Genomic DNA, 27,570 nt, shown 5'->3' on the forward strand with positions numbered 1-27,570 from the left:
ATAACAAGAGGAAACAATGTAAGGTTACAGTAAATACGGGATTTAAATATAGTAAGACAATTCAACTGTCAGCAAAGTCCCTGTAAAAATATAATGAACCCTAGGATTATCAGAGATTTTTTAATTTCATTTGTACTTGCCAAAAAAAAATAAAAAACACCCATAGAATAAAAAATACCAGTTTCTCTTGTAATTTGCATTCTTTACCACCACATTTCCCCTTCTGAAAGGAATTAAAGGAAAATTACTAAGATAGGTCAAGTAACTACAGAGGACAGCAAGTGATCAAAGAAGCCACAGAATGTAGGGCAATGCTTATCAGTATAACCAAGTGAATCAGGAGACTATGAATGCAATGGAACAAATTTAGACATAAATTCACTGAGTTAGGAAAACCATCTGAAAACCTACACTGTGATCTATGGATTCACACAAATAGGTGCAGAACTGGAAAGTGGTAGAAGAAAACCATATACCAAATGATTGCTTAGGTCTCATTATTTTTCCACTTTAAAACTTTCTGATCACCTGAGCCCAGGAGGTCAAGGCTGCAGTGAACAGTGACTGTGCCACTGTACTCCAGCCTGTGCAACAGAACAAGACCCTGTCTCAAAGAAAAAAAGAAAAAGAAAAGAAAAAACAACATTATAAAATGCAAATATTTCTACCACAAAATTAAATAAGAGAATAGAAAAGTGAAGTTTTTAGCCAGGTGCAGTGGCTCACAACTGTAGTCCCAGCATTTGGGAGGCTGAGGCAGGCGGATCACTTGAGGCCAGAAGTTTGAGACTGGCCTGGGCAACATGGCAAAACCCCATCTCTACAAAAAATCAAAAATCAGCCAAGTGTCATGAAGCATGCCTGTAGTACCAGCTACTCAGGAAGCTGAGGCAGAAGGAATGCTTGACCCCAGGAGGTCGAGGCTACAGTGAGCTGTGTTCATGCCACTGCACGCCAGCCTGGGTGACAAAGCAAGCACTTTTTTTCTTTTTTTTCAAGATGGAGTCTCCCTCTGTCACCCAGGCTGGAGTGCAGTGGCACAATTTCAGCTCACACAACCTCTGCCTCTGGGTTCAAGTGATTCTCCAGCCTCAGCCTCCTGAGTTGCTGGGATTACAGGTGCCCACCACTGTACCCAGATAATTTTTTGTATTTTTTAGTAGAGACAGGGTTTCATCATGTTGGCCAGGCTGGTCTCAAACTCCTGTCCTCAGGTGATCCACCCACCTCGGCCTCCCAAACTGCTGGGATTACAGGTGTGAGTCACCACACCAGGCCGGTAAGTAGTCCATCTTAAAAAAAAAAAAAGTGGCTTATAGGGTAAGAATTAGAGACTAGTCATCATCTGAACTCTCAAGATACTTACCTATAAAAAAAGAGTTGTATGGTCATCCTCATCTTTCTAGCAGAAATACTTCCGGGATGTTTTTATTCATGTATGCATTCATTTGTTCATTTATTTAACAAATATTTATTCAGTTCCTATTATGCAAGGCTGTTTCCAACCTCTGAAGGCACTTAACTCAAGCCACAAGCCCAATTTCCTCTACTGCCTACCCCCAACTCCAACAGTTCAAGGGCAGTTAGTTAAAATCTTTCTGAATCAGAAGATAAGGGTAGTAAACCACAAAGAACAACACTACGGCCTGCCAATAAAACTAGCTAATTCCATTTAACCTGTTAAAATCCAATCACAGAGAAAAATAAACCAAACATAAGAAAATTTTTGCAATCTAAACAACTTTGGGATTTGATAGCATATCTAATATTCCAAAATAAATATATACAATTTCTTAACTGACATGCCATCTGCCAACAAAAGATTTAAAAGCTAATCTGCTACAAGTCTTCATTCTTAACACTACCCTTTCTTCATATGCTAACATGCACATTTTCTTCTTTACTGTGCCTTGACTTTCCAAGTAAATTTATGTGTGTGTGTCTGTAACAGAGTGAGAGACAGACAAACAGAGACACATTGGGTTTTCTTTTAATGTATTCACACCTTAAGGAAGAAGGCTGAGGTAGCAAAGGAAAGGGAAAAAGTAAATGGGATTATAAAAGTGATGGCTTAAGAAAATACAAATCACAAAACTGTTCTTCCTAGCAGCAATTCTCTAACACTCAAAGTTGTCTTTCTAGCTAGCTAACTCTTAAGAAAGTAATTAAGCATTTTTAAGTAAGTCTTAAAAAGCACAGTGGCTCATGTCTGTAATCCCAGTACTTTGGAAGGCTGAGGTGGGTGGATCACCTGAGATCTGGAGTTCAAGACCAGACTGGCCAACATGGTGAAACCCCGCATCTACTAAAAATACAAACAATTAGCCAGACATAGTGGCAGGTGCCTGTAATTCCAGCTACTCAATAGGCTGAAGCAGGAGAATCACTTGAACCTGGGGGTGGAGGTTGCAGTAAGCCAAGATCACATCACTGCATCCAGCCTGGGTGACAGAGCTAGAATCCATAGACTCCATCTAAAAAAAAAAAAAAGCTTATGTTTTAAAATAAAAAATAAAACAAATGCTCATGTTCCCTTCTAAAATAAGACCTATGAGAAAAGGCCCACCATGGAACTAGTAAAATCAAAATAACTATTTTATGTTAGTTCAGTCTATGTAAATTGTACTGTAAAGTTTTTCTATTTAGCATTTTAGCCAAGATAAAAATTTAATAAATACAGGTTGAAATCCAGAATTGCACATTTTTAACGGTCATATTTTTATATCCTGTTGTTAGGAGGAAAAAATAAAATACCTAAGAATGATAGTTTAAAATCCAAATGATTCTTTACTATCTTACTACTCTAATCTTAAATCTACATTAAATTTTTCCCAGTGTATTTAATATATATAACTAAAACATTTTAAATATATAAAAGTGCTTTTTTTTTTTTTTTTTGGTAGAGATGAGGGTCTCACTTTGTTGACCAGGCTGGTCTTGAACTCCTGAAAACTACATTTTTTACAGTCACATAGGCAAATCCACCTAAATTATTTACAATGTAGAACTGAAAATAGTCTATTAAGAGTGCTTTCGGGTCATCAGAATCTTAAAATTATACATTAAAATAGCAGTCCCCAACCTTTATGGCACTAGGGACCAGTTTCATAGAAGACAATTTTTCTACATAATGGGTGGATGGTTTCAAGATGAAACTGTTCCACCTCAGCGGGAGATGAGCGGCAGGCAAGCGAGCATTACCACCTGAGCTCCACCTCCTGTCAGATCAGTGGTGGCATTAGATCCTCAAAGGAGCACAAAGGAGGGATCTAGGTTGCGTGCTCCTTATGAGAATATGTACATAGACCTGAGGTACCACAGACTTGGTCAACTTTTGGCCTCCTTCTTAACCATCATAGGATGCTAAAACATGGTCTGAAATAGAATGTAGACAAATCTGACAAAATGTGTCAATCTGGTAAGATGGTTAAAATAAAGGGAAGGTAGACTGCTATCCCAACTGTTTCCAAACCAATCACGGAAATCTCCAATATATAAACCAAAGCCATCATGCTAATTTTTATCATTCCATAAAGGGTAGCAAACGTACCATAAAAACAAAACAGAGATCTACTCATGTTGAGGTGACTGAAAACAAAGATTTTTACAGGCCTTTTTACTTGACATAGGATGCCAAGGAAGCTTCTAACTGCAGAACAGAATACAGATCCCAAGGAAAAGCAGCAGCCCAAAGGGCAAGGAACTAAGGGGTAAAGCAGTAAAGAAAATGATACTTGTATGATAGGTGAAAGGAGAGAACGGGAATCTGGAAATTTCCACCTTCTGCTAAAGAACAACAACAAAAAAAAAATCATAGGATATTCCATTTGACCAACAATATACCCTGTGGGGCCAGGGAGTAGAGAAGCTAGCTGAAAACAGGCTCATTACAGACAAAATTTGACACGTCTCAGGCAAAATCATTCTTAAAATTTTGCTCCATATCATGTCTTCAGAATTTACATAAGAAAGGTTTTCCTCATCCATAACCAACTAATTGGCATTTCCAGCTAGAAATAAGAACTTAAATAATATAGTGGTCCCAATGGAATGTAACAGCCTTTGATTTGCAATTGAGAATATTTTACTCCTACTCCAGTAATGACAAGAGCAAAACAAAAATAAATCAAGTCTTTCTCAAAGCCAATACAATAAGTATAGAAGAAATTGTGCTAATGCCTTAAAGGTTACTGAAAAGGTACTTAGAGAAGTATGCACATAAATATCTACCAGAAAGGATAAAAATGCCAATCAGCAAGTTCATTCAGGCCAGGTGTGGTGGCTCACCTGTAATCCCAGGACGTTGGGAGACCAAGGTGGGCAGATCATTTAGGTCAGTCAGGAGCTCGAGAACAGCTGGGCCAACATGGCAAAACCCCATCTCTACTAAAAATACAAAAATTAGCCAGGTGTGGTGGTAGGCACCTGTAATCCCAGCTACTCAGTAGGCTGAGGCAGGAGAATCGCTTGACCCTGGGAGACAGAGGTGGCAGTGAGCTGAGATCGCACCACTGCACTCCAGCTTGGGCGACAGTGTGAGTCTCTGTATCCCCCCCCAAAAAAAAAAAAAACAGGCCAGGTGCGGTGGCTCACACCTGTTATCCCAGCACTTTGAGAGGCCGAGGCAGGCAGATCACCTGAGGTCAGGAGCTGGAGATCAGCTTGGACAACATGGGGAAACCCCGCCTCTACTAAAAATACAAAACATAGCCGGGCATCCTGGTGAGCGCCTATAATACCAGCTACCCAGGAGGCTGAGGCAGGAGAATCGCTTGAACCCAGGAGGCGGAGGTTGCAGTGAGCGGAGATCACATAGCTTCACTCCAGCCTGGGTGACAGGGTGAGACTCCATCTCAAAAAAAAAAAAAAAAAGTTCATTTACCTTATTGAAAACTCTTCCTATAACATCAAACCCAAATCAGCATCCATCATCGTAGATTATTAGACTTCTATCTCAAATACACAAGAAAAAAATAATAAAGTCAAACCCTACGTATAAACCCATGGTGACCTCAGGCAATTTTAAATCCAAAATTATTTGAAGGGATAAAGAGTCAAATTGCCAGCGCCCACAGAACAGTACAGGACACACTGGATCCCATTATTGAGCATGGTACTACTACATTCAACACACTATGGATATTATTTCATCAATTTCATATAAACTTTGGCAGCAGACTTTAAGTTCCTGGAAAATTGTTCCCCAAAGTTTTGTAACCTTAATTAAAGTATAATAATTCCAAGAAACAAATCACAGAGAGGCAAAGAAAAACATATAGAGGCCATGATGTCATTAGTTAAAATGACATATGAAAAAATGCAAGAATGTTGATAATGATTAAAGCTAGTTGATGAGTTCATAGGTGTTCTTTTATGCTTTTGTGCATGTCTAAAATTTTCTATGAAAAACCGAATATCAATTTTTTTTTTTTGAGACGCAGTCTCACTCTGTCGCCAAGCTGAAATGCAGTGGCGCAATCTCAGCTCAATGCAATCTCTGCCTCCGTGTTCAAGTTATTATCTTGCCTCAGCCTCCCAAGTAGCTGGGACTACAGCCGCGCAACACCACTCCCAACTAATTTGTGTATTTTTAGTAGAGACGGGGTTTCCCCATGTTGTCCAGCATGGTCTCGATCTCTTGACCTTGTGATCCACCCACCTTGGCCTCCCAAAGTGCTGGGATTACTGGCGTGAGCCAGCATGCCCAGCCATCAAATTTTATGAACAGTATATCAAACTCACCAAAATGAGTTTTTATTGGCTATTTACAAATTGTGGGGAGAGGGGGACACGGTAATTAGCATTAACTAAGTGCCTATAAAGTGTTTGTTTTGTTTTTGTTTTTGAGACAGAGTCTCGCTCTGTCACCCAGGCTGGAGTACAATGGCACAATCTCTGATCACTGGAACCTCTGCCTCCGAGGTTCAAGCAATTCTCCTGCCTCAGTCTCCCAAGTAGCTAGGACTACAGGCAGGCGCCACCATGCCCGCCTCACTAATTTTTGTATTGTTAGTAGAGATGGGGTTTCACCATGTTGGCCAGGCTGGTCTCAAACTCCTGACCTCAAGTGATCTGCCCTCCACAGCCTCCCAAAGAGCCGAAATTACAGGTGCGAGCCACAGCCCCCAAGTAGGTGTTCCGTATATATAAGAACTCTATGGCCAGGCATGGTGGCTCACACCTGTAATTCCAGCACTTTGGGAAGCCAAGGCAGGCAGATCACAAGGTCACATGTTCGAGACTAGCCTGGCCAATATGGTGAAACCCCGACTCTACTAAAAATACAAAAAGTAGCTGGGCATGATGGCACACGCCTGTAGTGCCAGCTACTCGGGAGGCTGAGGTGAGAGAATCGCTTGAACCCAGAAGGCAGAGGTTGCAGTGAGCCGAGATCGTGCCACTGCACTCCACCCTGGGCAACAGAGCAAGACTCCATCTCCAAAAAAAGAGCTCTATGAGATGGAATCAGCCCAATTTTACATAGAAGAAAATTAAAAATCAAGAGTAAATTTAATCTTCGTCAAGATCATATAGGAGCTGAACTGAGACCCACAGCCAAAGAAAGAAAAAAGGAAATATAAAAGGAAGACAATGGGCCGGGCGCGGTGGCTCAAGCCTGTAATCCCAGCACTTTGGGAGGCCGAGACGGGTGGATCACGAGGTCAGGAGATCGAGACTATCCTGGCTAACACGGTGAAACCCCGTCTCTACTAAAAAATACAAAAAGCTAGCCGGGCATGGTGGCGGGCGCCTGTAGTCCCAGCTACTCGGGAGGCTGAGGCAGGAGAATGGCGTGAACCCAGGAAGCGGAGCTTGCAGTGAGCTGAAGTGAGCTGAGATCCGGCCACTGCACTCCAGGCTGGGCGGCAGAGCGAGACTCCATCTCAAAAAAAAAAAAAAAAAAAAAAAAGGAAGACAATGACTGGCAAAGGGGAAAAAAAAACCTTTTTGACACTAATATACAAAAGAAAAAATTAGAGAAATAAGCCAGGCATGCATGGTGGCTCATGCCTGTAATCACAGAACTTTGGAAGGCTAAGGTGGGATGATGGCTTAAGGCCAGAAGTTCCAGATGAGCCTGAGCAACATAGCAAGACCCCCATCTCTATGAAAAAAAAATTTTAATTAGAATTTAATTTTTTTTAATTAGAGAAATACAATTTTCAGAAAATAACACAAGGTAAAAGATTCTTATACAAGTATGCAATATCAAATATTGAAGCAAAAAAAAGAAAAGATAGAACTGTATTTAAAAACCTATACTGTAAGGGTGGAAATCTTGGGGACTAGAATCCAGAGGAGAAATCCCATTTCAGCTATGATGTTAACCAGTTGCGTGTGTGAGTATGTGTATGTATATATTTACATATATATATAAATTCACACATACACATCCATATCAAAACTTCCCTAAACCTGAATTTAACATATAATTTAGAATAAATTAAGAAAAGGCTCTAAAAAGTGTCATTACATACTTAACGTGGTATTCTATATTTATCATCCAGAAGAATTTAGCATATAATCCTTATATTTGAAGTTCACTGTACAAATACATTACTCCAACACTCCAGTGTTAAGGCAAGCATCTAAAAGTAATAATTTGCTGGGTATGGTGACTCATGCCTGTAATCCCAGCACTTAAGGAGACCAAAGTGAGAGGACTGCTTGAGGCCAGGAGTGTCAGACCAGCTTGGGCAACACAACGAAACCCTGTCTCTACAAAAAAACAAAAGAACTAGCCAGGTGTGGTGGCATGTGCCTATAGTCCCAGCTGCTTGGGAGGCTGAGGCTAGAAGATCGCTTGAGTCCAGGAGGTTGATGCTGCAGTGAACCATGATCACAACACTGCACTCCAGCCATGGGTGACAGGGCAAGACCCTATCACATGGCCAGGCACAGTAGCTTACATCTATAATATTAGCATTTTAGGAGGCCGAGGTGGGCAGATCACTTGAGGTCAGGAGTTTGAGACCAGCCTGGCCAACATGGCAAAACCCTGTCTCTTACGAAAATAAAAAAATTAGCCGGGCATGGTGGTGCACACCTGTAATCCTAGCTACTCAGGAGGCTGACAGGCACAAGAATCGCTTGAACCAGGGAGGCACTGAATCCGGGACAGGGAGGTTGCAGTGAGCCGAGATTGTGCCACAGCACTCCAACCTGGGTGACAAAGTGAGACTCTGTCTCAAAAAAAAAAAAAAAGAAAGAAGAGGAAGAGGAAGAAGCTGAAGAGGGGGAAGAGGAGGAGAAAAAAGAAACAACAACACAATTAAACACCACTACAAACTTACTAGCATAACTAAAATTTAAAACACTGATAATACTAAGTGCTGACAAGGATGAAGAACAACTACAGCAACTACATTACTTGTAGGAATGCAGCATGCTACAGTCACTTTGGAAAACAGTTTGACCGTTCTTATAAAGTTAAACATACATTTACCATACCAAGCACACTCTTCAGTATTCACCCAGGAGAAAAGAAAACATGTCCACACAAAGGCCTATAGGCAAAGGTTTGGGGTAACTTACCCAAAGTAACTGGATAAACAAACTGTAGTTACATCCATAGAATAGAATACAACTCAGCAAAAATAAAAGAAACAAGCTACTTAATTATGCAACGACATAGAGTAATCTCAAATGCAATTTGCTAAGTACAAGAAGCTAGTCACAAAAGGCTACTTGCTACATGATTCCTTTTTTTTTTTTTTTTTTTTGAGACGGAGTCTCGCTCTGTCGCCCAGGCTGGAGTGCAGTGGCCAGATCTCAGCTCACTGCAAGCTCCGCTTCCCGGGTTTACGCCATTCTCCTGCCTCAGCCTCCCGAGTAGCTGGGACTACAGGCGCCTGCCACCTCGCCCGTCTAGTTTTTTGTATTTTTTTAGTAGAGACGGGGTTTCACCGTGTTCGCCAGGATGGTCTCGATCTCCTGACCTCGTGATCCGCCCGTCTCGGCCTCCCAAAGTGCTGGGATTACAGGCTTGAGCCACCGCGCCCGGCCCATGATTCCATTTTTATTCAACATTCTGGAAAAGACAAAATAACAGGGACAGAAATTAGATCAGTGGTTGCCACGGGATAGGGATGGGGAAGACAGAAACAACTACAAAGGGGTAAAAGGGAACTTTTTGAGGTGGTGGAAATATCTTATATCCCAAATGTGATGGTGTAAGTTATATGACCATATACATCAATCTACACAACTCAAAAGGGTGAATTTTATTCTATGTAAATCATACCTTAATAAACCTGACTTTTAAGAAGATGACAAAGATGTAATCTCTGCCTTCAAGCTCATGATCTAGTGAGAGATATATATAAACACATAATTTGAACTAGGTAAATGCTATAGTAAGTTATGAACAAAGTTCTGTGGTAGAATAGAGGAGGAACAAAGTCTGTCTTAGAGTGAGGCAAAGGATTCTCAGAGAAAATAACATGTAAGCTATGTCTTAAAAGTAACGAGGCCTGGTGCGGTGGCTCACGCCTGTAATCACAGCAATTTGGGAGGCCAAGGCAGGTACAATCACTGAGGTCAGGAGTTCGAGACCAGCCTGGCCAACATGGTGAAACCCAGTCTCTACTAAAAATACATAAATTAGCCGGACACGGTAGCGCGCGCCTGTAGTCCCAGCTACTCATGAGGCTGAGGCTAGAAAATTGCTTGAATTCAGGAGGTAGGGGTTGCAGTCAGCCAAGACTGCACCACTGCACTCCAGCCTGGGAGACAGAGCAAGACTCCACCTCAAAAAAAAAAAAAAAAAAGGTAACGAGCATGACGATGACAGACCAAGAAGAAAGAAAAGCATCCAAGTAGAGAGAACAGTTGAGAGAAAAACATGGAGGTATGTAAAGGCAAGATTAGCCATGTGAGAGACAGTAAACAAAGTATAGGATGAGTTAGAACCTCAGAGGTCATGCCATATATGATAAGATTTATGTCTTAGAAACATAAGTATAAATATCATGTGAGAAAATATATGGAGGTAATATGAATGACTGGCAGAGAACAAGAACAGTTTTGAAGGGTGTCACAATAATCCTAGAAAGAGATACCTGGGGTCTGAATTAAGGTTCAATTAAAAGGCTATTTAGTGAAAGACTACTTGTGGGAATGAGGAAGAAAAAAAAGTCAAGGTTAACTGAAATTTCTGCAAAGAACAAATGACATCAATAAGATGAGAAACATAAAAGGAAATACAGATTTGTTTGATAATCCAGGTTGGGGGAGAATCATCTGGCTTCCATTTTCCCATCTACTAACTCTCTTCCTTGTAGGCATGCCTTCTCTAACTAAAATTGATATTTATTATGACTTATCTACTTGAACTATTTTATAAAATAACTATAAGAAGTAAAAGCAACACAGCAAAACCTCAACAAAGTTTTTACAGTGTCTTAGAGACAGCAGAATAGTTATTTCAAAAGTAAAAATAAGGCCGGGCGCAGTGGCTCACACCTATTATAATCCAGGCACTTTGGGAAGCCAAGGCAGGAGGACTGTTTGAGCCCAGGATATCAAGACCCTAGCCTGGGATATATAGCAAGACTCCACCTCTACTGAAAAATGAAATTTAAAAAAATTAAAAATAAGTTTTAAAAAAGAAAACATTGGGCAGTTTGGCTAGAGCATAATTATTAGAACAGATAATCAGAGTTTCTGGTTTTTCAAAAATCTGAATTGTAATAAAAGGAAATTTCAATGTTCTATTTCAATTTTCAGCAGCAAATAAATGTGTACATACAGGAACTTAAAGAATAAAACATAAATGAAAATAGGAGAGGAAAGAATAAATTTAAATACTGCATAAGCTTTCCAACTTAAGTAACAGGTTCCAAATTTGTCTTTGAAAATCAATTATGTGATGGCTGGGCAAGGTGGGCTCACAGTTGTAACCCCAGCACTTTGGGAGGCCAAGGCAGGTGAATCACCTGAGGTCAGGAGTTCAAGACCAGCCTGACCAACATGATACAACCCCATTGTATTAGTGTATTTTCATGCTGTTGATAAAGACATACCCAAGACTAGGAAGAAAAAGAAGTTTAATTCGACTTACAGTTCCACATGGCTGGGGAGGCCTCAGAATCATGGTAGGAAGCAAAAGGCACTCCTTACATGGTGGTGGCAAGAGAAAATGAGGAAGATGCAAAAACAGAAACCCTGATAAAACCATCAGATCTCATGAAGTTTATTCGCTACCACGAGAACAGTATGGGGGAAACCACCCCATGATTCAAAGTATCTCCCACGGGGTCCCTCCCACAACACATGGGAATTATGGGAGTACAATTCAAGATGAGATTTGGGTGTGGACACGGCAAAACCATATCACCCATCTCTACTAAAAATATAAAAATTAGCCTGGTGTGGTGGCAGGCATCTGTAATCCCAGCTACTCAGTAGGCTAAGGCAGGAGAATCGCCTGAACCTGGGAGGCAGAGGTTGCAGTGAGCCGAGATCATGCCACTGCACTCCAGCCTGGGCGACAGAGCAAGACTCTGTCTCAAAAAAATAATAATAATTTTAAAAAATCAAGTATGTGAAATTTAGAATATATTGCCCCAAAGAAACAATATGACACTAAAGCATAGCTAAACAATACTAGGGTATTACAGCAACCTGCTGAAGAACCGACGTCACCACCATGACCACCACCACCACCACCACTACCACTACCAAAGTACAGTGTTTAGGAGAACGGGGTGCTCTGAGCCTGCCTGGGGTGCAACATCTTTTATGACCTTGACTGGGGTAATTAACTCTACAAATCTAATATTCCTCACCTTTAAAATGGAGATGATAAAATCATCTGCTCAGCAAGAGTTACTATGAAAATTAAAAGAGGGAATCTAAAGCACTTAGCACAGTCATTCATCTAACATGTATTTATTAAGCACCTACTACATGTCAGGTATATTTTAGGCCCCAAGGCCCTGGCAATGAAACAGTAAACAAAAAAGTAAATCCCTACTCTTATGGAGCGTGTATTCTAATATAAGAAAACATGCAATTAAAAAAAAATCTGATGGAGTTAATGCTATGAAAATAAAGCAGGATATAAGAGATGAAGAGTAATAAGGAGAAGGATACTATTTTGGTAGTAGGAAAAGGTTCTCTAATAAGGCCACAAATTTTAACAAAGACCATAACAGAATGAAGAAGAGGGTCATACAGAGAACTGGGGGAAGAAATCAGATCCATTTCTGGCAATATGGTAGACTAGATGCCCAGGAAAATATTTGTGATTCAGAATTTTTTAAAATGTTGAATATTAAACAAAACCAAAATAATATTTTTCATGAGTGGCTGAGCTGAAAGAAAGAAAAAACAACAAAGCATTGGTGAGCACTGAAACGAGCCTCTCCCCTGGGAGCATCCATCAATCCCCAGTGGCTTAGAAGTCAGTTTAAGGGACTGGTGAGAAGGACATAAAGGTTGGGGCCTAAACAAGATGGGAAATCTGAAAAGCAGTACTCAGTGGACGACCTGCGGAGGGGGGTAAACAACATGCTAAACAGAGATCACAGGTGGCATGTTTGCCTTTCCCAGTCTCAGTGGAAGAGAAAAAATGAAGTCACCCTTCTCTCACTTGTTTAAGGACAAAATTCATACTACCTATGTGGTCTAGAAAAACTCAAACTAGTGCATTCCGTTCCAAGGCGTCTGTGAGCCCGCGGAGTATACGCCATGAGCAAAGCTCACCCTCCAGAGTTGAAAAAATTTATGGACAAGAAGTTATCATTGAAATTAAATGGTGGCAGACATGTCCAAGGAATATTGCGGGGATTTGATCCCTTTATGAACCTTGTGATAGAAAGATGAATGTGTGGAGATGGCGACTAGTGGGCAACAGAACAATATTGGAATGGTGGTAATACGAGGAAATAGTATCATCATGTTAGAAGCCTTGGAATGAGTATAAATAATGGCTGTTCAGCAGAGAAACCCATGTCCTCTCCATAAGGCCTGTTCTACTATGATGTAAAAATTAGGTCATATACATTTTCATATTAGACTTTTTGTTAAATAAACTTTTGTAATAGTCAAAAATGCCTTCTCAAATGTTCTGAATATAGAATATTAGCTCTCATTCCAATTTTTTCTAACATGAATTTTCCTGGTTGACAATGATTTCAAAGGGTTTTATGCATTAAAGTGGAAGAATCTTATTAAATGTGAAACATGGCAAAAAAAAAAGAAAAACTCAAACTAAAAATTCAGTTTCAAGAGATTCTGGGTTGGAAGAGACTAGAGCATGACAGAAGCAAACACCAAACCAGTCAAGAGGAGTACACTAAACCCAAGCCTCCAGTGATATTCACAAATAAAAATCCATGGAAGATAATCTCACAATTAAAAAGAAATTCACGGCCGGGCGCGGTGGCTCAAGCCCGTAATCCCAGCACTTTGGGAGGCCGAGACGGGCGGATCACGAGGTCAGGAGATCGAGACCATCCTGGCTAACACGGTGAAACCCCGTCTCTACTAAAAAATACAAAAAACTAGCCGGGTGAGGTGGTGGGCGCCTGTAGTCCCAGCTACTTGGGAGGCTGAGGCAGGACAATGGCGTAAACCCGGGAAGCGGAGCTTGCAGTGAGCTGAGATCCAGCCACTGCACTCCAGCCCAGGCAACAGAGCGAGACTCCGTCTCAAAAAAAAAAAAAAAGAAATTCACAAAATAATGAAAAAACAAGCCCCCAAGGATCAGCAGAACAAGCCTTTCAGAAACAGAAGAAACAATAAGGAACATGAAAATAATCAGATATCTAATATAAAAATGTTAATGTTTAAGGAAACAAAAGATATCAAAAATATGACTGAAAGAAACTGTAAAAAACATGAAACATTATAATTGCTTATTGACAGTCATACAATAATATTATAATTGCTTATTGATAGTCATACAATAATTAGATATTTGAGAGGAGATCATTCTAGGCAAACTAAAAAATAAATTCAAAGGCCCTAAGGTAAGAGTATGCCTGGCTTATTTTAGGAAGTACAAAAGGGCCATGGCATCCCGAGTTGAGTAAACAAGGAAGAAAAGTGAGAAGAAATTAGGATGAAGAACTGGTACTTAGTAGGTCACAAAATACCTCAACAAATATTAGCTATTATCCCATAATTTCTGTTGGAAAATTTTGGATATTAGAAATAATAATGTCTTCTTTACCACTTCTGCATTAAATACAGAAGCCAGAGCAGAGCTACAGGGGTTCTCAAGTAGGTTCAGAAGGAAATAAGAAAATATTCCTTTTCTATGAAGTGGGGAGAGTCTTCAGTAGAGGTCCCAGTGCAAAGGAAGACATCTGGGTCTTGTGTGAGCAAGGTAGAAATGAAGTGATTCAGACACACTTCTGGAAACAATAATGATCAACAACAACCAAAAAGAAAAAAAAATTGAGATGAAATTACCATTTCAAAGTAGGAGACATTTCAAACTTGGGCATTAATTGGTAACCAGGACATCCTCATAGTACTCAAAACTTTCACAATTCAAGTTAACATTTACATTCTATGACAATGAGAATTTAGCATAAATGAAACTCCCAAAGATATGCCAAACTTTTTAACTATCCGATTTAATTCTCAACGTTTTCTAAATAGTTTCAAAAGACACTAACAAGCAGCAAAATAGTACTAATTTGATTTTTCTTTTCTTCCATATTCCTACCCTCAGACTAAGGCATTGTCTAACAAACCCATGAACAAAACACAAGTAATATAGGTTAAGAATAATATTCATAAGCCATAACTAGAGGTATGATCAATCCCTAAATATTAAAGAGTTAGTCATTCCATTTTTTTCCCGATTAGAAAAATAACAGAAAATTGACTGGTGGATATCTTAAATACATAGAAACTACCAGGCACCACTTGACACATGAAGAAATAGATGCAAAGAATCAAAGTATGCACTGTTAAATCAATGAGAAAGTTATAAAATAATTCATTTTCTCAAAGCGTATCACTCTTAACAATGTTTCTAATTATCATAACCTAATAGAATTCTTGAAAATTTAGTTAAATTAGGTTCCAATACAAGAACACAACTTATATTAATAATCACACAGTATAACATAGTACACACAAAATTCAAATTCAAACAACCTAAGTCCAAATGCCATCTTACTAATTATGGGACTTGAGCATCATTAATCACTCCAATCCTGTTTTCATGCTATAAATCAAGTTTAATAAAGTACGGCCCCATGGAGTTGTCACATGAAATAAATAAAACGAAGCCCTGTAAAACACATGTTTATCAGCAGACCCAGATATACACCCTGACTTACATCTAGGTTTCATTCTATTATAACCGGATCATAAAGCAAAGCATTAATTTCTTTTTTATTTTTATTTTATTTTATTTTACTTTAAGTTCTGAGATACATGTGGCATTAATGTCAATCTTTCCTTCCAAAGCACCACTTAAATAACTTGATGTGACTGTTCATGCACAGTGCACTCAGCACTATAGAATAAAGTCAGTGTCTAACAATAAAAACTAGAAAGATACTTGTGCAATATGTTACACTCAATGTAGAACTCGGCTAAATTGAAAATTTTCTGAAATACTTTATGTAAATAAAGAAGCAGAGCAGTCCCTACAAATAGAAATGGCTCCTGAAATTTTTATGTCAAAAGTCATCTTGTCAATTTATGTGTAACATTCAAGTGACTACCAAATGGTCATCATTTGACTCACTCAAAACTACTTTGTTTCAAAAGTTCATCCCCGCACAGATAAACATGTTAAAGATAGTACAATTCACCAAAAATAGTCAAGTTTTCTGTTCATACAAATGGGATTTCTATGCAGGTTACTTGTATTCAATCTAAATGACTAAGAACTTACAAAGACTTAAGATGATCCTGCAAGAAAGATGCCTAAGGGGAAAAAAAAGAATTAAGATAAAGTAGTATTTTGTTCTAGGCTGTTTATTTTAAGTATGTAGCGGTTAGAGGGAAAAAAAACATGACTTCCTTTACATTATCCTAAAACATTCCACAATTCTTTTTCTTTATAATCTTTTTTGAGACAGAATCACGCTCTGTTGCCCAGGCTGAAGTGCAGTGGCGAAATCTCGGCTTACTGCAACCTCGGGGATCTCCAGGGTTCAAGCTATTCCCATGCCTCAACCTCCGGAGTAGCTGAGACTACAGGCATGCACCACCACACCCAGTTAATTTTTGTATTTTTAGTACAGACGGGGTTTCACCACGTTGGCCAGGCTGGTCTCCAACTCCTAACCTCAACTGATCCGCCCACCTCAGCCTCCCAAACTGCTAGGATTACAAGCGTGAGCCACTGTGCCTGGCCAGTCTATTAACTGTAAAAGCTATGAAAACTTTTTTTTTTTCTTTTTTAAGACACAGGGTCTCTCTCGGCCGAGCACGGTGGCTCACACCTGGTAATCCCAGCACTTTGGGAGGCCAAGGCGGGTGGATCACCTGAGGTCGGGAGTTCGGGACTGGCCTGACAGACATGTAGAAACCCTGTCTCTACTTCAAAAATTACAAAATTAGCCGGGGGTGGTGGCGCATGACTGTAACCCCAGCTACTTGGGAGGCTGAGGCAGGAGAATCGCTTGAACCCAGGAGGCAGAGGTTGCAGTTAGCCGAGATCGCGCCATTGCACTCCAGCCTGGGCAACAACAGCGAAACTCCGTCTCAAAGAAAAAAAAACACGGGAGATAGGGTCTTATTGTGTTGGCCAGGATAGAGTACAATGGCACAATCATAGTTCGCTACAGCCTCAAACTCCTGGGCTCATGTGATCCTGCCACCTCACCCCCTCGAGTGGGTAGGACTACTGGCACACACTACCATGTAGACCTGATTTTTTAATGTTTTTGTAGATATAGGATCTCACTATGTTGCCCTGGGTGGTCTTGAACTCCTGGCCTCAAGCAGTCCTCCCACCTGAGCCTCCCAAAGTGTTGGGATTATAGGCATGAGTTACCGCACCCAGCAGGAAAATTCACTTAATTACTAAAATTTTAAAATACCACCTCCACACATAAAATCCCCCATGAATAAATCTATATTTTGTTTTGGTAATGTAACGTTGCTTTCTAAGACAACAATTGCTCATCTGCCTGTATGTATAAATACATGTAGGCATTTGGGAAAAAAGAAAAATGACTAATTTTCTCTTCCTACAATTTCTTCAGTCATCTACACTAGAACTCCATTATCTGAAATTAACTAAGGTATTCCTAGGCAGAAAAATAACTTGGTCAATTGTAGCCTAGGTTGGTCCTATATTTATTCAATGGCTATCACGTATTCATCACTTTGTTATACCTTAGACTTTCAGCAGATAATGAACTAACATAACCTAAAAAATCATCACTTTACAAATGCCTGCAAATATTAGGTAAATATAACAAAAAATACTTTTCAATGTAGAACTGAGCTTGAGTTTGCAAAGAAAGAAAAAAAGGAAAATCCCCAAACCTAAAGTGAAGAAGAAACAGAAAAATAAGTATCTGAACTTCTATTACAACTGCTGAAGGGGCAAGAAAGAGGAAGCTAGTACTAGGGGGCTTGAATTTTATTTCCTTTTTAGAAACAAACAAAAAAAAAGTATTTACTCAAGATGGGGAAGTAGAGATAAAAATCTCTACATAAATATGGGATCCTCAAAAGGCTGACCCTCAGTAAAAAAGTAGATTCTTCCTCTCCCCCACAAAAAAACTTCCCTGGCACAGGAAGTTACAAATAACTAGTCTTTGGCTGGGCTGCTGATTTCCCTTTGTTTTTTGTTTCTTTTTTTAAATTCAACAGAGATAGGGTCTCACTAGATTGCCCAGGCTGGTCTTGAACTCCTGGGCTCAAATGATCTTCCTGCCTCTGCCTCCCAAACTCCTGGGATTACATGCATGAGCCACTGTACCTGGTCACTACTGATTATTTTTAAGTTTCCTCTGAGATAGTAAAATTCTGGGATGTTATTCACATAGGTTTTGAAATCCAAATGTACACTACTGGCATGAACAGCAAACCCCAGAGTGACAAATTTAAAACACCAAAAAAAAAGAATTTCAGGTATAATATACCCCCGAAGGCTCCAGGCAAACTTAATCCATATGTTCTGGTAATAAACATTTCCTAAGCATATACTATGTGTCAAGTATCCTTTCTAGGGGCTAGGGATGCAATAAGCAAAACAGACAAAAATCTCTACTCTTACGAAACATAAACAGTAGTCCCTCTTGATCTACAGGGTATACATTGCAAGACCCCTAGTAGATACCTGAAACCACAGATAATACCAAACCCTATATACACTATGTTTTTTTGTATACACACATACTTATGATAAAGTTTAATTTATAAATTAGGCACAATAAGAGATTAACAACAATAACTGGTAATAAAATAGTACAGTTAGAACAATACACACAGTTCCCAACTTTTGACAGTTTGACTTACAATTTTTCAACTTTAAGACGGTGTGAAAGCAATAAGCATTCAGCACAAACCTCAATTTAACAATGGAGTTACATCCCAATAAACTCATTTTAAGTTAAAAAGTCAAAACTATCATAAATCAACAAGTAATTTTCAACTTAAAATATTTTCAGCTTAACAATAGATGTAAGTGCATCAAGTCAAGGAGCATCTGTATAATTCACAATTACATGGATAGAAGGTTTGTACATACTGCAAACCTTATCAACCTCAGCATATGATTTTTTTTTCCTTGTAAGTCAAGAACTTTCACCTATTCACTTAAAAAAAGCGCTTTACAATGTCTCTGTGTCATATCCAAATTGCCAACATCACTACTCTTGTCCCGGACATTACTATGTAAAATAAGGGTTACTTAAACACTGCAATACTGTGACAGTCAATCTGACAGTGGAGAGGGCTACTAAGTGACTAAATGATAGGTAGCATATACATAGAGTATGGATATGCTGGACAAAGGGATGATTTGCATCCTAGGCAGGATGGAGTAGAATGCTTGAGATTTCATCACACTACTCAGAGCTGCACACAATTTAAAACTTATGAACTGTCAGAGACTTCATGATGGCTGACTAGAGGCATCTCCTACTTGCCTCTTTCACTAGGAATAACCAAAATAGTGAGTGATCACACTTGGAATAGATAATCCAAGAAAGAACACTGGAATTCAATAGAAAAATGACAAGAAACACCTAAAGCAAGGAAGGGGAGGAAAGCAAGACAGCCTGCTCGGCTGGGAGTCGAGAGGTGATCTTCACTGTGGGGAAAGAGTAAGTGAGAGACTCCCTGTGGTCCACATTCCCACTGTGGACTCCTGCAATTCTAGCCATTGGGGAGGCCCTAGGACCTCATGGGCTCTGAAACTAACATAGGGATCTGTCTGGAAATGGCGCAACAGCACTACTCCACTGAGGAAAATTGCACTGGGTCCCATAATCCCCCTAAGTCTTAAGCAGCTACAATAAGGCACCATTTTGACAACCCAGCCCACAACAGACTGAGCACTGTCCTGGGGCCCAGTAGCTGGCGCACAGGCAGAAGAAAGAAACAGGCTGCCACCACCAGGACTGAGGCACAAGCTGGACATGTGTCCCCCACTGCTGACCCCCAGTAGCAGCAGCACAGCACAGCCACTGATGCCCCTCACCCAATCATTCCAGGGCCTGGGAACCACCCTGTCCCTGCTTACCACAGTAGGTGTCTGCACATATCATTGGGGGGCCTGATGACACGCCAGCCCAGCTTCACCAGGTGGACATTTTTGTTTCAACCATATAAAAACTTTTAAAATATTTTCAAGAATATGTGTGTGAAAAAGGATGCTTTATAAAAAGTTAATATAACAGATTGGCTCAACTAGGTCAGTATGGGAAATAAATAGTTTATTTTTCTATTAATTCACAAACAGGAAAAAAATATCTGATTTTCCAGTTCCCAAATGATTTCTCAGTTTCAAATAAATCAATTCAAAGGTCAACAAAACTGTATGCTTGCAGGAAGCTAAATTATCAAGTCTGTCACTTCTAGGAAACTATAAAGTGTTAAAATTTCACCAATTCACCCAAATTTATTTTAATTATCATTAACATTGATATATAACCAACAATATCTACTCATGACAGCTAGTAAAATCCCAGCTTGCTTTTTTACAAAAATTGATAACCTGATCCTAAAATTCACACGGAAATGCAAAGGGCCCAGAATAGCCAAACCTGTCTTGAAAAAGAATAAAGAGGTCTTCTCTATTTTAAAACTCACCACAAAGCTTCAGTAATCAAAAGGCAATTTGGTACTGGTTTTAGAATAGACATAGAGATAAACAGAAAAGAATTGAGTCCAGATAAATCCTTACATTTATGGTCAACTGATTTTTGACAAAAGTGCCAAGGTAATTCAACGGGAAAAGAACAGCCTTTCAACAAATGGCACTCCTGCCGGGCGCGGTGGCTCACGCCTGTAATCCCAGCACTTTGGGAGGCCGAGGCGGGCGGATCACCAAGTCAGGAGATCCAGACCATCCTGGCTAACAGGGTGAAACCCCGTCTCTACTAAAAATACAAAAAATTAGCCGGGCATGGTGGTACGTGCCCGTAGTTCCAGCTACTGGGGAGGCTAAGACAGGAGAATGGCGTGAACCCGGGTGGCGGAGCTTGCAGTGAGCCAACATGGCGCCACTGCACTCCAGCCTGGGCGACAGAGCGAGACTCCGTCTCAAAAAAAATAATAAAATAAATAAATAAATAAAAATTTTAAAGAGATGATTTAAAGTATACGGAAGATACATGTAACATGCAAATACTATACCATTTTATATAAGAGACTGGAGCTTCTGAAAATTGTGGTATCCACTAGGGGTTCTGGAACTAATCCCCCATATATCAAGGGGCGACTGTAATTACTTAAAAAAATAATTCTTGAAAGTATGTATTTGTCACCAGCCCATGGGGAACACTATTCTTGAATTAAGTACCACTGAACACCTTTAAATACGTGATGGAAGCCTTAAACTCAGCAGCAATTTCCAGAAAACATGCCAACATATATTAATTATTCTGGGTCTAAAAGTCTGACAAATTACTTTAAAATACAGATGAAGACAAAAGAAAATGGTTTTAAACTGCAACAAGAAAAATGTACAAGTTGACCTGAAGTTTGAAACACTTGACTACACTGGTGTACTGTTCATCAAAATTTATCCACAAAACAGACTTGCAAAAGAAATTATAAACAGGGTAGTAAATTTCAAAGTAATTTATAACAGACTAAAGTCAAGCTACATTAGCAAAGTTGGGAGGTAGCACTTAAGAAAAAACTCTGGGCCAGGTACAGTGGCTCACACCTGTAATCCCAGCACTTTGGGAAGGCCAAGACAGGCAGATTACCTGAGGTCAGGAGTTCAAGACCAGCCCTGGCCAACATGGTGAAACCTCATTTCTACTAAAAATACAAAAAAAAGTAGCTGGGCATGGTGGTGCGTGCCTGTAGATCCAGCTACTGGGGAGGCTGAGGCACAAGAATTGCTTGAATCCAAGCAGTGGAGGTTGCAGTGAGCTGAGATCACACCACTGCACTCCAGCCTGGGTGACAGAGTGAGACTCCCTCCCACTTAAAAAGAAAAAAAAGAAAGAAAGAAAGAAAAAACACTGGAAAAGTTATATGGCTCTACCATGTACTATTTGGACACCTCTGGAGGAGAGGAACTTGTTCAATTTTAACAGTATAAACTTTATTGTTTAAGTAGCTAATATTTAGGCCAGGCACGGTGGCTTACGCCTGTAATCCCAGCACTTCAGGAAGCTGAGCGGGTGGATCACCTAATATCAGGAGTTTGAGACCAGCCTGGCCAACATGGTGAAACCCCGTTTCTATCAAAAATACAAAAATTAGTCGGGCCTCGTGGCACATGCGTGTGGTGCCAGCTACGTGGGAGGCTGAGGCAGGAGAATCACTTGAACTCAGGAGGCAGAGGTTGCAGGGAGGCAAGGTTGTGCCACTGCACTCCAGCCTGGGCAACAGACTGTGACTCTGTCTCAAAAAAAAAAAAAAAAAAAGACTATCAACTAGGAAATATTTAGGTACAGCAGTACTAACAATACTGAGATGGACTAATTTACATAATCCCAAGACTTTGGTTCCTTTTTTTTTTTTTTTTTTTTTTAGGGTGTTGCTCTGCATGATTGTAGCTCACTGTAGCCTCAAACTCCTGGGCTCAAGGGATCCTCCCACCTCAGCCTTCCAAGTAGCTGGGACTATAGGTATATGCCACCATGCCCAGCTAACTTTTTATTTATTTATTTTTTTGTAGAGACAGGGTCTCACTATGGTGCCCAGGCTGGTCTCCAACTCTTGGCCTCAAGTGAACCTCCCAAAGCGCTGGGATTACAGGTATAAGCCACTGTGCACAGCTGCTTCCAAAGATTTTCTTGAGTGGCCAAAACCCCAGATAATCCACGAAAGAACATGAAAAGTATTTTAAGGGACAATGGAAGGGGAGAAACTACTACCTAATATTCTCAGCAACTTTCCCTGCCCTACCTGACAAGCGAATGATATTGAAGAGGAGGGGTAACTAACTGAACAGACTTTTCTCTTTCCTTCTATCCAGTCACCCACTATCCTGTAAATACGCAGCAGCTTTGAAGGACTTAATCAATGACCTTAAAATCAAATCTATACCATGTCTACAGTTCCAGGAAGCATATAAGCAAACTACTGCTATAGAATTTGGATTTTCTTTAATGATAAAAATGCAAATGACTCACATTTGGTCATCCACTCCAACACAGCACATTCTAAAGAACAGGAGTTCAAATCCTCCTTCTGCCAAAAGATGTTGTGTCTTCACACACAAACAACTAATTATGGATTATATTACTACTACAGATTTCTGTTTCTCATTGAAGGCATATGAAGTTTTAAAAAAGAATAACAAAATCAGAAAGGAAATGTTTCAAGTCTATTTTGAGGTGAAGCAATCAATTTACCATTTATCTTCTTCAGACTTATATATGAAAGCCCACACACATGCATACACACAAGATCCCCAAAATGTTGATAACTGTTGAAGCTGCACAATGGATACCTGAGTTCATTATACTATTCTATTTTTGCATACATTTGAACATTTCCATAACATGCAGTTTTTTAAAATATGTATATGTGTGTCTATAGATGTTTATACATAAACTCCCAATAAACTGACATAGAAATATCCAATTGTTCAAAGTTTTCATGCTCCAAAAGTAAGTAAATTTTTTTTTTTTTTGAGACAGTCTCTCACTGCCACCCAGGCTGGAGTGCAGTGGCACAATCTCGGCTCACAGCAACCTCCACCTCCTGGGTTCAAGCAAGCGTGTCCGGCTAATTTTTTTGTATTTTTAGTAGAGATGGGGTTTCACCATGTTGGCCAGGCCAGTCTCGAACTCCTAACCTCAAGTGATGTGCCCACCTCGGCTTCCTGCAGCGCTGGGATTACAGGAGTTGAGTCACCACGCGCAGCCAGACTTTCATCTAGCTATTTTTTACTCTACAAGTTGTACTGCAGGTGACCAGACCATTAGTGAAGGTCTAGTGAAAGAAATAATTAACTGCCCCAGAATAAAACAAGCCTAACCTTGAAAAGAGGCAAAGGGAAAGGTGCTAAACAGTTATTACAATTACTGCACGTTTATATTTGGTCCTGTTATCCTCTAACACAGGTGGGTAGGTAGAAAAGGGGGAAGTATTTTAGGGCCAGATTTCCTTTTGATTTTTTAAGTTGATGGGCAAGACAGGCCGGAATAAAGAAATCTAAAAAGTCTCCATTATAAATTATAACCAAGAGAGGCACAATGGCGCATGCCAGCTACTTAGGAGACAGAGTGGGGAGAATCACCTGAACCCAGGAATTCAAGACTAGCCTAGGCAACGTAGTGAGACGTCATCTCTAAATAAATAAATAAGTTAATGAATTAATTAAAGGTAGAATTGTATAATATATGAATTATACCTCATTTTAAAAACAATTTAAGCCATATACCGTGATGCATGCCTATAGTCACAGCTACTCAGAAGGCTGAGGCAGGAGAATAGCTTGAACCTAGGAGTTTGAGAACAACCTGGGCAACATACAGAGGCCTCATCCCCCTCCCACCCCTGCCCAAAAAAAGCATTCACAGCTCATCTTAGTGTAATCAGCAATTTCCAATGACTATGCTTTACTGCTAGACATGAATTTATAAAACACACAAAGATTATACTGTATCTGCTTCAATTCCTTTTTTCATATTGCCATTCAATTTTCACAAGATTACTTTAAATGTAATCCTAAATTCATCCCCAATTTAACTTTTGTTAGTTACATCTAAAAATAAAACTAGTCAAAATTAAAAATACTAACTTTGCAGCAAATTAATCTTGCATCAGTACTACAAACAAAAATTTTTAAACTTATTGTAGCAAAACATAACTTCGACTGAATCAAAGACATTAATTCTCAAGTCCAAAAAAAGGTCACGAGAACTTACTTAAAGTGGTAAAGGGAAACGCAGACTTAGGCATACATGCCAAGAAAAAAAAAATAGAGATAACTCCTCCGCTAGAACCTCCCCCCAGTACTTTCACAGCAACAATTATTTCCTTAGCACAAAAGTGATGCGTTCACTTCCACAAAACCTGGATCATCTAAGTTTGCCCAATTCCCTTCAATCTAAAAAACAGATGAAATCGTTTCATTTAGGTTAGTAGAATTTTGTGTCCCTATACATGAAAAAAGTCACCATCAGTGTGAGTAAAGCACATGGCTCCAGCTTCAAGGTCTTGTTCCCCAACCCACTGAAAAGAGTATATGCTTATAAAATATTCATCGACTTACCAGGTTAAAGACAGTTTCTACAATGTCCCTATTGGATACTTCTCCAACTTCAACCAAACCGGTCAACACGGCAAATTTCATTCTGATGCCCCTGATGGGGAGCCCTGGTTTCAGAGACAATGCACCCCCTTCAGTAGGGGTTTCTTCTCTCCCTCCACCTCCCCCGTCATCACCTGTTGGTGGCGGGGAAGGGACACGATTGTCTTCGCTAGCCATTGCTAGCGAAAAGGACAACTCAGAGTCACCCTTGGACAGCAGTCGCTGCACTGGTAATGAGCACAACACACGCAATGCAAAACGAAAGGGTCTCTCTTCCAACTTGTGGAGAAACCCCAAAGCAGTTGATGTGGAAAGTCCTTGGCGTCGCCCTCCTCCTTTTGGAGAATATTTGTCCAATCTCTCTCCCCGAGGCTGACAACAACGCCAAACCCTATTGGAAGATTAAATATATGTTAAATAGGCTAGGTTTTGTTTTAGGGTTTTGAGGGGACAAGAGAGAAATAGTTATTGTCGGTCAAATAAGTTACTAAAGGCACCCCACTACTAGCCACCCGCTTCTCCTCGGCTCAAAGAGCTGGGTTCTGGGTGAAGGTAGGTCCAAGAGGCCCCGCACAGGCTCACTCCTCCCCCACTCTCGTGCAGGTTCTAGGCGCAGGGTAACCTCTCCTCACAGGTGCACCAGAAAGAGAAACTGTCGCGGGGAAAGGAGGGATCGGAGGAAAGAAGGGGACCCACAAGCTATCACAGAGGTAGAAAGTTCCTCCTCACCCAGATACTCCGGACTCGTCCTCACCCCCCGCCCAGGAGCAGCGAGACGGAGGTGGCGGCGGAGATCCAGGGCAGGAAAAGGCGGGGGAAGGGGGCGGTGATTATTCTAAATGCTCGGCCCAGTGGGAGGAGTAAAGCACCTCTCTCAGGCACCTGAGATTCGACGGGAAGAGGCGGGGAGGTGTGTGTGGTGGCAGGAAGGGAGGGGAGCGGCCAGAGAAACCCGGCGGCGACCGCAGGGAGAAAGGGGAGGACAGAGAGGTCAGTGCACCTGGTCGCAGCCTCCAAGTTTCCCTAGTCCGCTCCCCGGGAGTCCGCGGCTGCACAGAACTCCATGGCTTCCTGGCCCGCCCCGCCCCTGCGCTCAGCCTTTGCAAAAGCAGCCGCTGCTGGCGCTACGGACGCCGCGGCTGAGGCTGCTGCGAGTGGTGAGGATGCTACTGCCACAGCTAGCCCAGCCACGGCTCGCGCGGCTTTCCTCTGCCCACTGAAGCTGCTCCCCGCCGCCATGACAGCGCCGAGGGCTGCCGGGCGCCGCGTGCGCGTGCGCGAGCGCGCGGGGCGGGAGGGCGCGAAGGCGGAGGCAGCCGCGCGGCGGGGGCGCGATGAGAACGCGCGGTCGGCCTAGGGGCTCCAGAGCCAGCGGGAGCGCTGGGCTCGGGCTTCCGGCTGCACTAGGCGCGAGGGCGCGCACCCAGTGGGAGCACTGCTCTAGGAGCACCCGGTATGTTCGCGGCCCGGCGAGGAGAGACCCTTCCGTTCGAGGGCCTATATTCCCCCCACACACACACACTCTCGGACCTAGGAAGGTGCTTCTGCGAGTCCTGAGGCGGGGATTCTGGCGCTCCTGCTGTTGTTAAGTGACCGTTGGGTCCCTTGGCGCGGAGGGAACCCGCCTCGCGTTGCCAAGGTATCTCATTGGACTTGGAGAAGAACACCTGAGGGACCTCTACGAGCCAGAGAGGTGACGGCGCTGGAGCCAGTGAGGCTGCTGTCCCTGCCTAATGGGAGCGAGGAGTCCCCACCCCTGGCTGCTTTCAGCTGCTGCCCGCCCGCCGCTCTCGGCGGAGACTCGGAGATTTCCACTGGGATGTCTCGGCAGCTGCCACCATTCGGGAAGGGAGGGGAGGGGACCGAGTCGACGAGGAATGGGAAAGATTCCTTGCTTTGCAGCTGCCGCCCCACCAAACCTCTCCTACATTCATTCTAGGGAGAGGATTCCTGAGACAGCTGCTACAAACAGCGTGGAGACAGGGTTCATTGTGCCTGTAGATCTCCGAAGGGCTTTTTTCCTCTCGTGATTTTCCAATGTGAAGATTAGGCTCGCGTCATTCTCAGAGTAGATCAAAAGATATATTAAGTAGTACAGATAGCTCATCATACTCAAGTGTCCCTTCTTTCCACCCGCTATTAACAGTAAAGCATTATTCCTAGTGAGTGAAAAATAAATTTAGAGGAAGCTGGTTTTTCACCCACGTGTGTCCTTTGAGGTCAAAGGGCCTTTTTAAAAATACTCCTAGCTCCTAAAATTAAAGTGAAGAAAAAAGTGTGATTAAACAAAGGAAGAATTCTGGAAAAGTTAGGAAAAAATTGTAGCGGTTTGAGAAAGTTGCCTGAAGAAAAAGTTATTTGAGATGGCCTTGAAAAGTGGACAGAAGCCAGGCGTGGTGACTCACGCCTGCAATCCCAGCACTTTGGGAGGCCGAGGCAGGTGGATCACCTGAGGTCAGGAGTTCAAGACCAGCCTGGCCAATATGGTGAAACCCCGTCTCTACTAAAAATACAAAAATTAGCCGGGCATGATGGTGCATGCCTGTAGTCCCAGCTACTCGGGAGGCTGAGGCAGGAGAATTGCCACTGCACTCCAGTCTGGGTGACAGAGCAAGAGCGAGATTCTGTCTCAAAAAAAAAAAAAAAGACAATTTTAGCTCTCATTGAAATTTGGGAAGAAAAAGGTAACAGAC

The 27,570-nt window shown here is 41.3% G+C and overlaps 1 protein-coding gene and 1 pseudogene across 3 annotated transcripts in view; one reads left to right on the forward strand and one right to left on the reverse strand.

Annotated features, from left to right (window-relative positions):
• LRBA (LPS responsive beige-like anchor protein) overlaps positions 1-26,127 on the reverse strand; it is a 787,299-nt gene extending 761,172 nt beyond the window's left edge. Inside the window, exons 1-2 of one of the 3 annotated variants that reach the window (XM_033215458.1) lie at positions 25,607-25,683; positions 24,839-25,268 (exon numbers count right to left, since the gene is read on the reverse strand). In XM_033215458.1, the coding sequence (XP_033071349.1) occupies positions 24,839-25,054 (216 nt within the window). In that variant the 5' untranslated portion in view covers positions 25,055-25,268; positions 25,607-25,683. Of the gene's footprint in view, positions 1-24,838; positions 25,269-25,606; positions 25,778-25,877 lie in introns of those variants that run through there. The other 2 variants (XM_033215456.1, XM_033215457.1) reach the window with 2 other exon arrangements.
• On the forward strand, positions 12,629-12,959 carry LOC117086013 (annotated as a pseudogene).
• Positions 26,128-27,570: the final 1,443 nt, after the last annotated feature.

Source organism: Trachypithecus francoisi, unplaced genomic scaffold, assembly GCF_009764315.1.
Source record: "Trachypithecus francoisi isolate TF-2019V2 unplaced genomic scaffold, Tfra_2.0 Lachesis_group1, whole genome shotgun sequence".
In the NCBI taxonomy this organism is placed as follows: Eukaryota; Metazoa; Chordata; class Mammalia; order Primates; family Cercopithecidae; genus Trachypithecus; species Trachypithecus francoisi.